Source organism: Saccopteryx bilineata, chromosome 11 (assembly GCF_036850765.1).
Source record: "Saccopteryx bilineata isolate mSacBil1 chromosome 11, mSacBil1_pri_phased_curated, whole genome shotgun sequence".
In the NCBI taxonomy this organism is placed as follows: Eukaryota; Metazoa; Chordata; class Mammalia; order Chiroptera; family Emballonuridae; genus Saccopteryx; species Saccopteryx bilineata.
The window spans coordinates 71,361,451-71,373,691 of NC_089500.1; the positions used below are offsets into that span (position 1 = coordinate 71,361,451).

The 12,241-nt window shown below is 42.8% G+C and overlaps 1 protein-coding gene across 2 annotated transcripts in view; it reads left to right on the forward strand.

Moving 5' to 3' along the window:
• SORT1 (sortilin 1) overlaps positions 1-12,241 on the forward strand; it is a 70,013-nt gene that overhangs the window by 9,726 nt on the left and 48,046 nt on the right. For both annotated transcript variants that reach the window (XM_066247500.1, XM_066247499.1), the window contains exon 2: positions 12,171-12,230. In XM_066247500.1, coding sequence (XP_066103597.1) covers positions 12,171-12,230 — 60 coding nt within the window. The remainder of the gene's footprint in view (positions 1-12,170; positions 12,231-12,241) is intronic.

A 12,241-nucleotide genomic window follows, 5' to 3' on the forward strand; every position in this document is an offset into this window, starting at 1 on the left:
TAATGATCAATATGGTAAGTACAGAGAACAACAAACGTAATTACAGGAGAATGATCGAGGGAGGTCTTTTTAGTCTGGGACATTAGAAAGGACTTCTGAGAAATTATTTAAACTGATACTTGAAGATGAATAGAATTTTCACCAGTAGGAGTGTCCCAGGCAGAGAGAACAGCATGTTCAAAGGCCTGGGGCTAGAGAGCACTTGGTGTGTGCCCAGAGATCTGGAGGAAGGCCAGCGTGGTGGCTGGGGGGGTAGTGGTTTGTCCCCAACAGGGAGCCTGTACAGCTCAGTCAGCGGCGACTGGGGCACATCCTTCATCACTTCCTTTTCTCTGAAGTGGGACTGAAATGTAAAAATTAAATGCTCGCAGCTTTGCATACTAGCTCATTTGTTGGCCACAATTCTGAATGAATGAATTATCTCATGAAAGTGAATTTTTCTAAAGCTAAGCTGACCCTTTTAAGTGCCAAAGGTTTTGTTGTTGTTTTAATGGAAAATTTTCTGAAAACTTCTCTGCCTTCTTAGTCATCCATATGTTCCTGATCGTGGAGATTACATTATGCTATAGCACGACTCACATTAATGGCACTAATGCCCTCGAGGGCTGTTGAGATATGTAGGATTGTTTTCTCTTATTTCGAGTGGCCCAGATTTATAAGCGTAGTGCCATTGTCTGGCTGGAGTTTACTTTTTTTTCCCTGCAGAAATCATAGTCCCTTTGCAACATCCCGTTCCTTTTGCTGCTGCCCCTTTCTTTAGATACACTACCCCCAAATTGATTTGCTTCTCCTGGACTGGAGGCTGAAAAAACAGATTACTAATTTTAGGCAATTCTAACAAGCTTAGCAAATTGATTCAGAGTAACGGTCTGCAAGTTTCTCCCAGAAGTCAAATGAGTGGCTTTCTATTGCACGGCTGGTGGGATGTAAGGTCTCCCTCGCTTCCTCTGTGAGCAGCCAGGTTGTGGAGATTTCTAGATGGTGGAGGCTGCTGTTGCCCTCTGCTTTTAACACTAGAGTATTGTCCAGCGGGGAGCTGATTTTTGTTGTTGTTGTTGTTTAATGAAGACAGAATAGTTGGCAAAGCAAGCTGAGAGAGGTGAATGATGAGTCATGAGTTTTAAAGCTTTTAAAGGGACTAGAGATGTTGCCATTCCAGCTCCCCTGGCCTTTGTGGTGTGATCAGGTAGGTTCGCAAGCCTTCAGGCACAGCTGGAATGAAAATTTAGGTTCACTACTAGCTCAGGGTTCACCTCTATCAGCTGCCTCAGACAATTCTGAATAATTGAATAGCTTTGAAAAGTTGTATAAGAGTTTATGTTTAGCCTTTTCATTTCTAAGAATAGTCTTCCTGAGAACAAGAACATTTGTGATCTTATTTTTGGCTCGTGTTTTCATGACCCTAGCAGTGCCATACTTGACGGAACAGGATTCTGGGTGTCTGTCTTCCTGCCTGCAGAGCATCGCCAGGGCCTGGCCAAGGCCCCTCTCTCGCGCACATCACCGTGTCGTCTGACCCTGTGTTCCCGTTCTTTGTGGGATCACCAGTGTCTTGCCTTTGTATGTTATTTTATTTGATTCTTCTTATTCCAGTGAATGAAGGAGCATAATTCAGTTTTACTCCTGAGGAGATGGCTTCCCAAGAGAGAAAAAAGAGAGAAAATGATTTGTGCCCACTTCCCAACCAGTTAGTTACTACACTCGGCTTTTTTTTTTTTTTTTTTTTTTTTTTTTTTTTACAGGGACAGAGAGAGAGTCAGAGAGAGGGATAGACAGGGACAAACAGACAGGAAGGGAGAGAGATGAGAAGCATCAATCATCACTTTTTCGTTGCAACACCTTAGTTGTTCAGTGATTGCTTTCTCATATGTGCCTTGACTGTGGGCCTTCAGCAGACCGAGTAACCCCTTGCTCAAGGCAGCAACCTTGGGTCCAAGCTGGTGAGCTCTTTTTTTGCTCAAGCCAGATGAGCCCGTGCTCAAGCTGGCGACCTTGGGGGTCTCGAACCCGGGTCCTTGGCATCCTAGTCCGACGCTCTATCCACTGCGCCACTGCCTGGTCAGGCTGCACTCGGCTTTAACACGCCTTTGTGGCTTCCTTTTCCCTGGAACAGGCTGTCTTCTGTAGTTGAATGTCCAGCATGTTTAGCCTTAACTTTTAGACTTCTGTAAGAAGCGTGTTTAAAGCTCCATAAGCACAGAGCGTGGATGACCACTGCTCTTTCCCGAGCTCCAGATCGGGTCCTGCACGTGGTAGGCACCCTCTTGTATTTGTTGAAAGCAGGAGTGTGTGTGAATTCACTCCCTTGTTTACTTGCCAGAGAGATTGTTCCTGGTGGCAAGATGGTCAGGTCATCTGCATGTGTCAGGCTTTTTTAGTTTATTGGGGTGACATTGGTTAGCAAAACTACCCAAGTCTCAACTGTGCCACTCAACAAAAGTCATCTGCATACTGTGTCGTGTGCCCATTGCCCAAAGTAAACTCTCTTTCCCCCGCCATTAATGCCCCTTTGCCCCCCTGCCACCCCAGCCCCTTTCCCTCTGGCTATAACCGTACTGTTGTCTGTCATGTGTTGTAGGCTTCATCCCTCCACCTTTTCTTCACCCAGCCCCCTGCCTTCCTCCCCCTGACAGCTGTCAGTCTGCTCTGTTTCTGTGCTTCTGTTTCTATTTTGTTTGTTAAATTATTTTGTTTAGATTACACATGTAAGTGAAATCATATGGTACTTGTCTTTCTCTGACTGGTTTATTTCACTTAGCATAATAATCTCCAGGTCTATCCATGCTGTTACAAAAAGTAAGATTTCCTTTTTTAAAGCTGATTAGTATTCCACTGTGTAAATATACCACAGCCTTTTTATCCACTATTTACTGATGGACACTTGGGCTGCTTCCAGATCTTGGCTGTTGTAAATAATGCTGCAGTGAACATAGGGGTGCATGTATTCTTTCAAATTAGTGTTGTGAGTTTCTTCAGATATATTCCCAAAAGTGGAATCTCTGAGTCAAGAGGCAGTCCCATTTTTAATTTTTTGAGGAAACTCCACACTGTTTTCCGCGGGGGCTGCACCAGTCTGCATTCCCACTTAAAGTAGTACACGAGAGTTCCCTTTTCTCCACATCTTCGCCAGCACTTGTTGTTTGTTGATTTATTGATGAAAGCCATTCTGACAGGTATGAGATGATATCTCATTGTGGTTTTAATTTGCATTTCTCTGATGATTAGTGATGTTGAGCATCTTTTCACATGTTTATTGGCCATCTGCATGTCCTCTTTAGAGAAGTGTCTATTCAGCTCCTTTGCCTGTTTTTTAATTGGATTGTCTGTTTTCTTGGTGCTGAGTTGTATATATTCTTTATATATTTTGGATATTAACGCTTATCAGATGTGCCATTGGTGAATATGTTCTCCCATTCATTGGGTGCCTTTTCATTTTGTAGATGGCTTCCTTCACTGTGCTGCATGTGTCTTTTAAACTGGGGCTTGCCACACGACACTGACCCAGCTCGGGCATGCCCACGGCAGTTCTTTCAGTATTTTACTTTGATCAGGTGTGTAACTAAAGATAGGCAGAAGTTTCTCATTACCAAGTTTTTTCCAAGCTACAGTGACTCTCGGGACCATGGTTAAGTTCTCCAAGCTATAGTAACAGTAATTTAATTAGGCTTCTGGTTTAATTAGATATGAAGACAAAGTTATTTCTGTGAAAAACGCTGTGTTTTAGAGATTAGCCACATGACCACAGAAATGGACATAAAATGTGTGCCCGTCAGGCTTTACAGTGATCGGCGGTAGATGCGTGGATGGGCCTTGCAGTCAGTAGTTCTCAAGGTGGACATATTTCGGAGGAGGCGGTGCAGGCTGCCCCCCTACTTCTAATGTATGAGCCCCTGAAAACCAGTTTGGCTATAAATGCCAGCCAGTGGCTCCCTGCTGCCCAGATCTCCCCTCTGGGGGCAGTCAATGGTTGTCAGTGCCTCTGGGACACTACCAATCACCATTCAACAGGTAATGGACGAGAGGCTCTGAATGTGGCTCTGGAAAGGTCAGTGTCACTGAATAATGATGTTAGGATGTCTGCCTTAAACTAAATCAAGACCACCTGTGTTAGTGTGGCTCAGGGTATCAGGGCTCTCTCTCTGGCTTAGCCCGTAACATTCTGTTACATCTGTTAGCTGGTGTAACAAGAATAAACTGACATGGTCTGTGAGTACTCCCCTCCCCCATTGGCTTGGAAGGGAATTGAGGGGTGTGTGAAGAGAGAGCGGGTTCCAGGGTTGAACCTGCAACCTCTGGAATGCTGGGTCAATGCTTTATCCACTGACCCCCCAGCCAGCGCTCTGGCAGTACTCCTTATACCAGTCTTTCATAGATCTTTTTGTTTTTTCAAAATAAAAATAAATTATGTTTTAATTTTAGAAAAATTATTTCTGCCTGACCTAGCGGTGGCACATAGGATAGAATGTCAGACTGGGACACAGAGGACCCAAGTTCGAAACCCCAAGCTCGCTGGCTTGAGCACAGGCTCATTCCGCTTGAGTGCCAGCACGGGGTTGCTGGCTTGAGTGTGGGATCATAGACATGACCCCATGGTCGCTGGCTTGAGCCCAGAGGTCGCTGGCTTGAGCCCAAAGGTCTCTGGCTTGAGCCCAAGGTCACTGACTTGAGCAAGGGGTCACTCACGCTGCTGTAGCTCCCTGGTCAAGGCTCACTTGAGAAAGCAATCAATGAACAGCTAAGGTGCCACAATGAAGAATTGATGCTTCTTATCTCTGTTTCTTCCTGTCTGTCCTTTCTGTCACTCTGTCTCTCTCTGTCTCTGTCACAAAAAAAAATGATTCCTGCTAATTGGAGGTAGCATTGTCATAAATTCTACCACTTAGAGATTGTTGTTAATATATATATTACATATATATATATATTTATTTATTTTGTATTTTTCTGAAGCTGGAAACGGGGAGAGACAGTCAGACAGACTCCTGCATGCGCCCGACCGGGATCCATCCGGCACGCCCACCAGGGGGTGACGCTCTGCCCACCAGGGGGCAATGCTCTGCCCCCCCGGGGCGTCGCTCTGTTGCTACTGAGCCACTCTAGCGCCTGGGGCAGAGGCCAAGGAGCCATTCCCAGCGCCCGGGCCATCTTTGCTCCAGTGGAGCCTTGCTGCGGGAGGGGAAGAGAGAGACAGAGAGGAAGGAGAGGGAGAGGGGTGGAGAAGCAGATGGGCGCTTCTCCTGTGTGCCCTGGCCGGGAATCGAACCCGGGGTATGAATATCTTTCAATGTCAGTAAATAATTGAAATATTTTCAGTAGTATCTGGTACATTGTTTTATTGCATAACATGAATTATTTAACAAAGTTTCAGTTCTTCATCTAGAACGTACAGATATAGTAATATCTCAAGGGGTTGTTATGTGGATTAAATGATAATGTATGTAAGTTGCTTAGGACAAAAAATGGCCTTCAGAAGGTGCTGAGTAGTAGTTAGCTGCAGCAAACATCCAAGTGTATAATATCTTTTGCAGAGGTGTGTGATTATCCTCCTAGGATAAATTCCTAAGAGTGGCATTGCTGGGTTACATGGTGTGGGCATTTTCAGTTCGAATTCACACTGCCGTATAGCTCTCCAGAAGAGTTGTGGCAGTTTATATATTCTCACCCACAGTGCACACAGGTGCTCTGGTTGCCACCCCTCACTCTTAGAGAGAGAGAGAGAGACAGAGACAGGAAGGAAGAGAGATGAGAAGCATCAACTTGTAGTTGCTGCACTTTAGTTGTTCATCGATTACTTTCTCATATGTGCCTTGGCGGGGAGGCTACAGCAGAGTGAGTGACCCCTTGCTCAAGCCAGTGACCATAGGATCATGTCTATGATGCCACGCTCAAGCCGGCGAGCCCACACGTAAGGCAGTGACCTCAGGATTTCAAACCTGGGTCCTCAGTGTGCCATGTCAGTGCTCTATCCACTGCGCTACTACCTGGTCAGGCTGGATAGATACATTTTGTCAAGCTTTCCTGAAAGGTAGAAAATGTCATCACATTATTTTTCTTTGATTTTCTTTTGATTACTAGTGAGATTAGATAACTTTACATATCTTATTGGCCATTTCTATGTCCTTTTGTGAATTGCTAGTTTGTGTGTCCTTTGACTATTTTATTTTGAAGGCTTTGCCTTTTTCTTATTTATTTGAAAACTCTCTCTAAATTAACCCTTGTCATGTTGCAAAAAATTTTTCCAATTTTTAAAAAAAATTTGCTCTTTGGTATTTTGCTATTAAAATTTTTTTGTGTAGTCAAAGTAATCTATTGTGGGTTCTGGTTTTTGTATCACTTTTTTGTAATGGTCTTTTCCTTCTAAGATTATAAAAATCTTTACTCATACTTCCAGGATTTTTATAATTTAATTTTTTTATATTTAAATCTTTGTTCTATGTGGAATTTATTTGGGAGTGGGGTAAGAAGGATATTAGGAATCCAGCTTTTAATTTTTTTCAAATAGGTAGTTTTTTTCATCTCTTTCACCACTAACATGCACTGCTAGCTAGGTTTATCATACACCAGTGATTTTCAACTGATGTGCCACAAGGATTTTTAAAACATGCAATACCTGACTATTTAATCAGGGAGCACTGACCTCTTTTCCCTTAGATTGTCAAATACAATGATGACAACAGCCAACACATCAATAGCCATCCAGTGTGAATAAATCAAAAGTATACCTATTTTTTTGTCACATCAGCAAAAAATATATTTTTTGATGTGCTGCAGAATTTTACAAATTAGCATGTGTATATCATGAGATGAAAAAGGTTGAAATCACTGTCATAAAGTAAAAGGAACCTCACCCAGTCTTGGACTTTGTTTTGTTCCATTAATCTGGTTTGTCCCTGTGCCAGTAACTGTGCTAGGAGACTAAATCAGACTTTCAATGTGGCAAATTTCATGTCCATCCGCTCCTGATAGATGAAGGAACATTTTCCATAGCTAGTCTTAAATTTCCTGGTTTCTGAGCTTCCTCCCCTAGAATGTGATGAAGTAATCTGAATTACCGTATCTACCATGGGGCCCCACTGAACACTGACTTTTGGCTTGTTAATCACACAAACAGCATATTTACATGATTTTCCATAATTTTGACCTGCTTCTAGAGCATATATTTGGCTGACTGCTTAACAATAGATAGTGGCCAGATCATGTTCTCTTTATGCTAAATAATCTGCCTCCTATGCATACTATATTAGAGCATCACAGCTATTGGTCCCCAGAAATAAAACAGGCTTCAGATCACCTGACTAGCCTGACCAGGCAGGGCACAGTGGATAGAATGTCGGACTGGAACACAGAGGACCCAGGTTTGAAGCCCCGAGGTCACCGGCTTGAGCATGGGCTCATCCGGCTTGAGTGCCAGCTCACCAGTTTGAGCTCGGGGTTGCTGACTTGAGCGTGGGATCATAGACATGACCCCATGGTTGCTGGCTTGAACCCAAGGTCGCTGGCTTGAGCAAGGGGTCACTGGCTTGGCTGTAGCTCCCCCGTCAAGGCACATATGAGAACCAACCAGTGAACAACTAAAGTGAAGCAACTGTGAATTGATACTTCTCATCTCTCACCTCCCTCTCTCTCCCTTCCTGTCTCTCTCTCTCTCTCTCAAATCAATCAATCAAAAATAGATTGATTAGATATTAAAAAAAAAAGACAAAAACACGCTTCAAATCTCCCCCACCTTCTCCATTTCAATTGTGGCATACACAGACAGCTAACATGTAATATCATTTTGTAACAGTGCTTGAGGTAGACATTCACTCTGCTTTCTGTTGGTTGGACTTGACTCCTAAATGTTTTTGTATGTTTTGTACTTTAATACTGTAGGATATTCATTGGTAGTATTGTGTTGGAGGTTTGGGGTTTTCTCTTCCTACAGAGATGATTCTTCCTTTCAGTTCTTTGTAGCCACAAGTTTTATCCTCTGCTCATATTTCTTTAATTCATCTTACTTTGCCTTGAGTAGAACAGTTGAACCATAACTTATTGGTTGATTCTGTTCAACTGTATATATCACTGGAAACTATGCCTGTGTGAGTAAGTGACCCTGTGGCCTGTCTCAGCTTCCTTTGGGTATTTCGAGCAGAAGTACTTGTCATCTCTCACATATTTCCTTTTTTCTATTTTTTTTTAAGTGAGAGGAGGGGAGATAGACAAACTCCACATGTGCCCTGCCTGGATCCACCCAGCAATCCTGTCTGGGGCTGATGCTCCAGTACTGAGTTATTCTTAGCATCTGAGGCTGACGTGCTTGGACCGACCAAACCATCCTCAGCGCCCAGGGCTTATGCTCAAACCAATAGAGTCACTGGCGGTAGGGGAAGAGGGAGAGGAGGGGGGAGGGAGGGGAGAAACAGATGGTTGCTTCTCCTGTGTGTCCTGACCAGGAATTGAACCCAGGACGTCCATACACCGGGCCTATGCTCTATCCGCTGAGCCATCAGCCAGGGCCCCTTTTCTCTATTTTTATTTTCCTTATATTCCCACCTTAACTTTGTTTATCCTGATTTGAAATTCTTGTTTAACAATACTTAATAGCATCTACTGTATACTCACCACTTTACTAGTGGGCAATATTCACATATTTTATTTGTGTTACCCTTTGAAATTTCTCAAAATCCTTGCATATGTCTTCATGTGTGTTCTTGCTGCAAGCTGCCTTCTGCCGCCATCTTGCTATTGCTTCTGTGTGCTCCCCCCCTGTGAGCCCTGCTTCAGTCTCAGTATGCAAACCTTTATTTCTTCACACTCATATATTATATTTGAATTTCTCTTCTGTATAGTCTATTCCTGACCAGTGCCTCTAAACACTTTGATGGGTTCAGAGCATCTTTGGCCATTTTTGATTGTGTGGGTGGATTGATGGTAACTGCAGTTGATAGTGGCTGTAACCTCAGTGTCCTCCCCAGACCACCAGCTCATCTCTTCAATGAGAGAGACATCCGGGCTCTGCCTGGGTTCCCCGCCCTGCACTGGCCTGGAAATTCTCTCCAGACCGCTACCTAGGGCAGATGTAGGCTCTTGTTTCTTGTCCTTTGTCAGTTGTTGCCTGAAGTTCAGTGTCTTGAAAACTATCATCTTGTATAGTTTGTGTTTTTTCAGCTGGGAAGATCGATCTCTGATCCCTGTTACTCTATCTTGACCAGAAACAGAAGTCCTCCTAGAATAGAATTTCTTATATTTTATACTTATTTCTGTCATGGGGAAATTGTCTTTTCACTCTATCATCCTCCTTTTTAGAGCTTCACAAGTAATTCTTAAAGAAAATGACTTTAGTGTTTATTGAGTGCCCTTCATGTACTACATTATACATTTTTTGCTAAAATGAATAGGCTTGGTTCTGGTACCAGATGGGCTTCAGGTCCAGTCAGAGAGGCAGACATGTTCTTATTGCTATAATTAAAAATACAGTATTTCATTAAATATTTTAACACACCATTTGGTTCAGAATATTTTTTTCTTATTTTCCTCCTTAAAACCCTAGATGTGTCTTATGGTCAGGTACGTCTTATGGAGCAAAAAATATGGTAGTAATAATAATAATAATAAAAGTGATACATATTCTGAACTAGCTGAGATGCCACCACAATGTAGAGTACATGTACATTGTTAAATACGATAAATAATTAAGCATTAGAATTGATGGCCTTTTGCTGACACTTGTGAATTTTGTCTCCTAGGCTTGACCAGGATTGCTCCCCCTTCCTGGTCATCTGTAACCCTCCCGTTGAAGGGGTACAGCTGGATCTGTGCTCTGGGTACCCCAGTTCTCCTGGGTTTGCCTCTTCTCCATATGACCTTTTTCTTTCCACCCGAGCCTTGGTCTGTTGTTAAATCTGATTTCCTTTTTGTCTTTTACTTCCACCAGTGTAAGAGTGTTGAAGACCGAAATTTTAAAAACTAGCTGCATTTGCTGAGAACAGATGAGTTTTTTTCAGTGAGTTTGTTTTCAAACGAAAAATGTCATTGGCTGTTGGGAAGGGAAAGGTGCAAGGGTTAGGAGCAGCAGAAGACCACAATTACAGTTAATAATAAGTCTGACCTACATTTCCAAAGGAGCTCTACGGATGATGACTGAGGTCTCTACTCTCCTTGGAATTGTTTAGGTGAAGCTGCGGGTTGCTAGTGACATCCAGTAATCTCTCCCGTCTGTGACTGGGCAGGCAGTAGAAATGTGAGCCATGCCGGTGTGTCCTGACTGCATCTCAGAAGTGAAAGGTGGTTCTGGCTGGCTCAGGACGAACTAACTGTACTGTGGCTGATCAAGATAGCCAGACTCCAGCGGTGGAATTTTCTTTTATCCCCAGTCAGTTGCTATGACCAGAGCCTTCCTTGGAAAGATAGCCTGTGTTTAGATGACTGTCAGCCCTGTGGTCTGTCTGATGCTTGTGGTAGCTCTGGATATTTCTGCTTCTCCTCAAGGAGCTCATTGATGTAATTTCAGACACTGTCCTCACTCAACAGAACATGCCGTCTTGCTCTGTGCGGAATATCTTACAAGACACATTGCTGTGTCAGTTTTTAAGCCTCTGGTTCCAGATGTCTCTAGCAGCCCTATTTTTTCACAGATGGCTGGCCCATTTGTGTGTATGAATAGCCTTTCTGTCCTGCAGAGGCTGTGAGAAGCCCTGCCTGAGCGAGAGCTCACCAGCGTGTACTGAGCAGGCCCTCTGAGGCTCCGATTGTACCATTTACAGAGATTGGAGAAGAGACTCTGCTGACCTCAACGGTACTTCCAGCCAAGGGGAAATAGAATAGGTGAGCTCAGAAGTGCACTGAGGAAGACCACAAAAGAAATTAGAAGATAAACAAGATAGTTTGTGTTCTGAGTTCTATTCCTTCGTACGTCTCTGTTGGGATTGGCGGCTGGAGTGAATCAGAGGCTGGCACCCCACCATTTATAGACATGTTCTATTTTGAGATTGAGTTGTGGTTTGGGGAGGATGTATAACCATTTTCAACACATGCTTTTGAGTGTGCAAAGTATTGTAGGCACAGGGAACACCAGAAAGTATAGTTATGTCCTCTGCTTCTAAGGAACTGCTCCTGTGTGGAAAAGCAGGGCATGTTTAAGATTTAAAAATCTTAAGAAGATATATTTTCATAAGAGAAAAGCATAATCATCCCCACTGAGTAGAAACATATACTAAACTGTTAACTCCTCTGGGGAGTGGGGCCTGGGTTGCAGGGACACGCGGCGGATGAAGAGGGGGCATCTCTCTCTTTCTGTACACATTTTTGTACGATTGGAAGTTTTCACCAAGTGCCAGTATGGCTTTTTTGAAATTCTTTCTCCATCAAAAAAAAAAAAAAATAGACTAGAAGTTTATAAACATAAAGTTTACCTTGAATATCTCTACGTGATAGGATTATGAAAGATTTATATTTTTTTCATTATACCCCCCTATCATTTTCTATAATGGATATATATTATTTTATAAACAGAGAAAGAAAGTATTTGGAAACCATTAAAACTGCATTTCCGTATGCTTACCATATTTGGTACATGACACCAGCCTGCCCTTTGGTTTCCTCACTCTTACCACAGCTCAGTTAGGTTGTTCTGTTATTGTTACCATCAGTGTCATTGCTACCATCAGTGTCATTGCTACTGCTATTTTAAAAAGTGAAACAAAAGCATTTGCTCTCCCTTCTGTCCCTTGTAATTTTGAGTGAGTTCGCCTAGAAGCAAAAGGGACCCAGTTATTAATTATTCAGCTATACTGTGCAGGCGGCCTAGAAAATGTTAAATTCTGCTGATTGGGTTACAATTACATCTGTCAGTGTGGGCTGTGATCCCTTGTTTTAAAGCATCCTAAGAATACTTTCTATATATTTATATTTAGTTCTGTTGGAGAAGGCAATTAGATTATTCCTTCTCCCCATCTGGTGCGGGGAAGAAAACTCATCTGCTTGGCTTACTTTGTATGAGAGAGAATTAAAATTTCCAAATTATTTGTGATTCAGGTTAAGTAGTTAAACCTGTCCTCCAAATTTTGTTCTGGGAATCCACATCCCCTTATAATTATGCAGTTAATTACTTTGAAAGTCAGTGTTACTGAATAATTTAAGGAAGTTAAAGATTAAAGGAAAGATGTCATTTCTAAATGAATATTTTTCCCTTTCAGCGTGTGTTTGATGATCTCAGTGGCTCAGTATCCTTGTCTTGGGTTGGAGACAGCACGGGGGTAAGTACTGT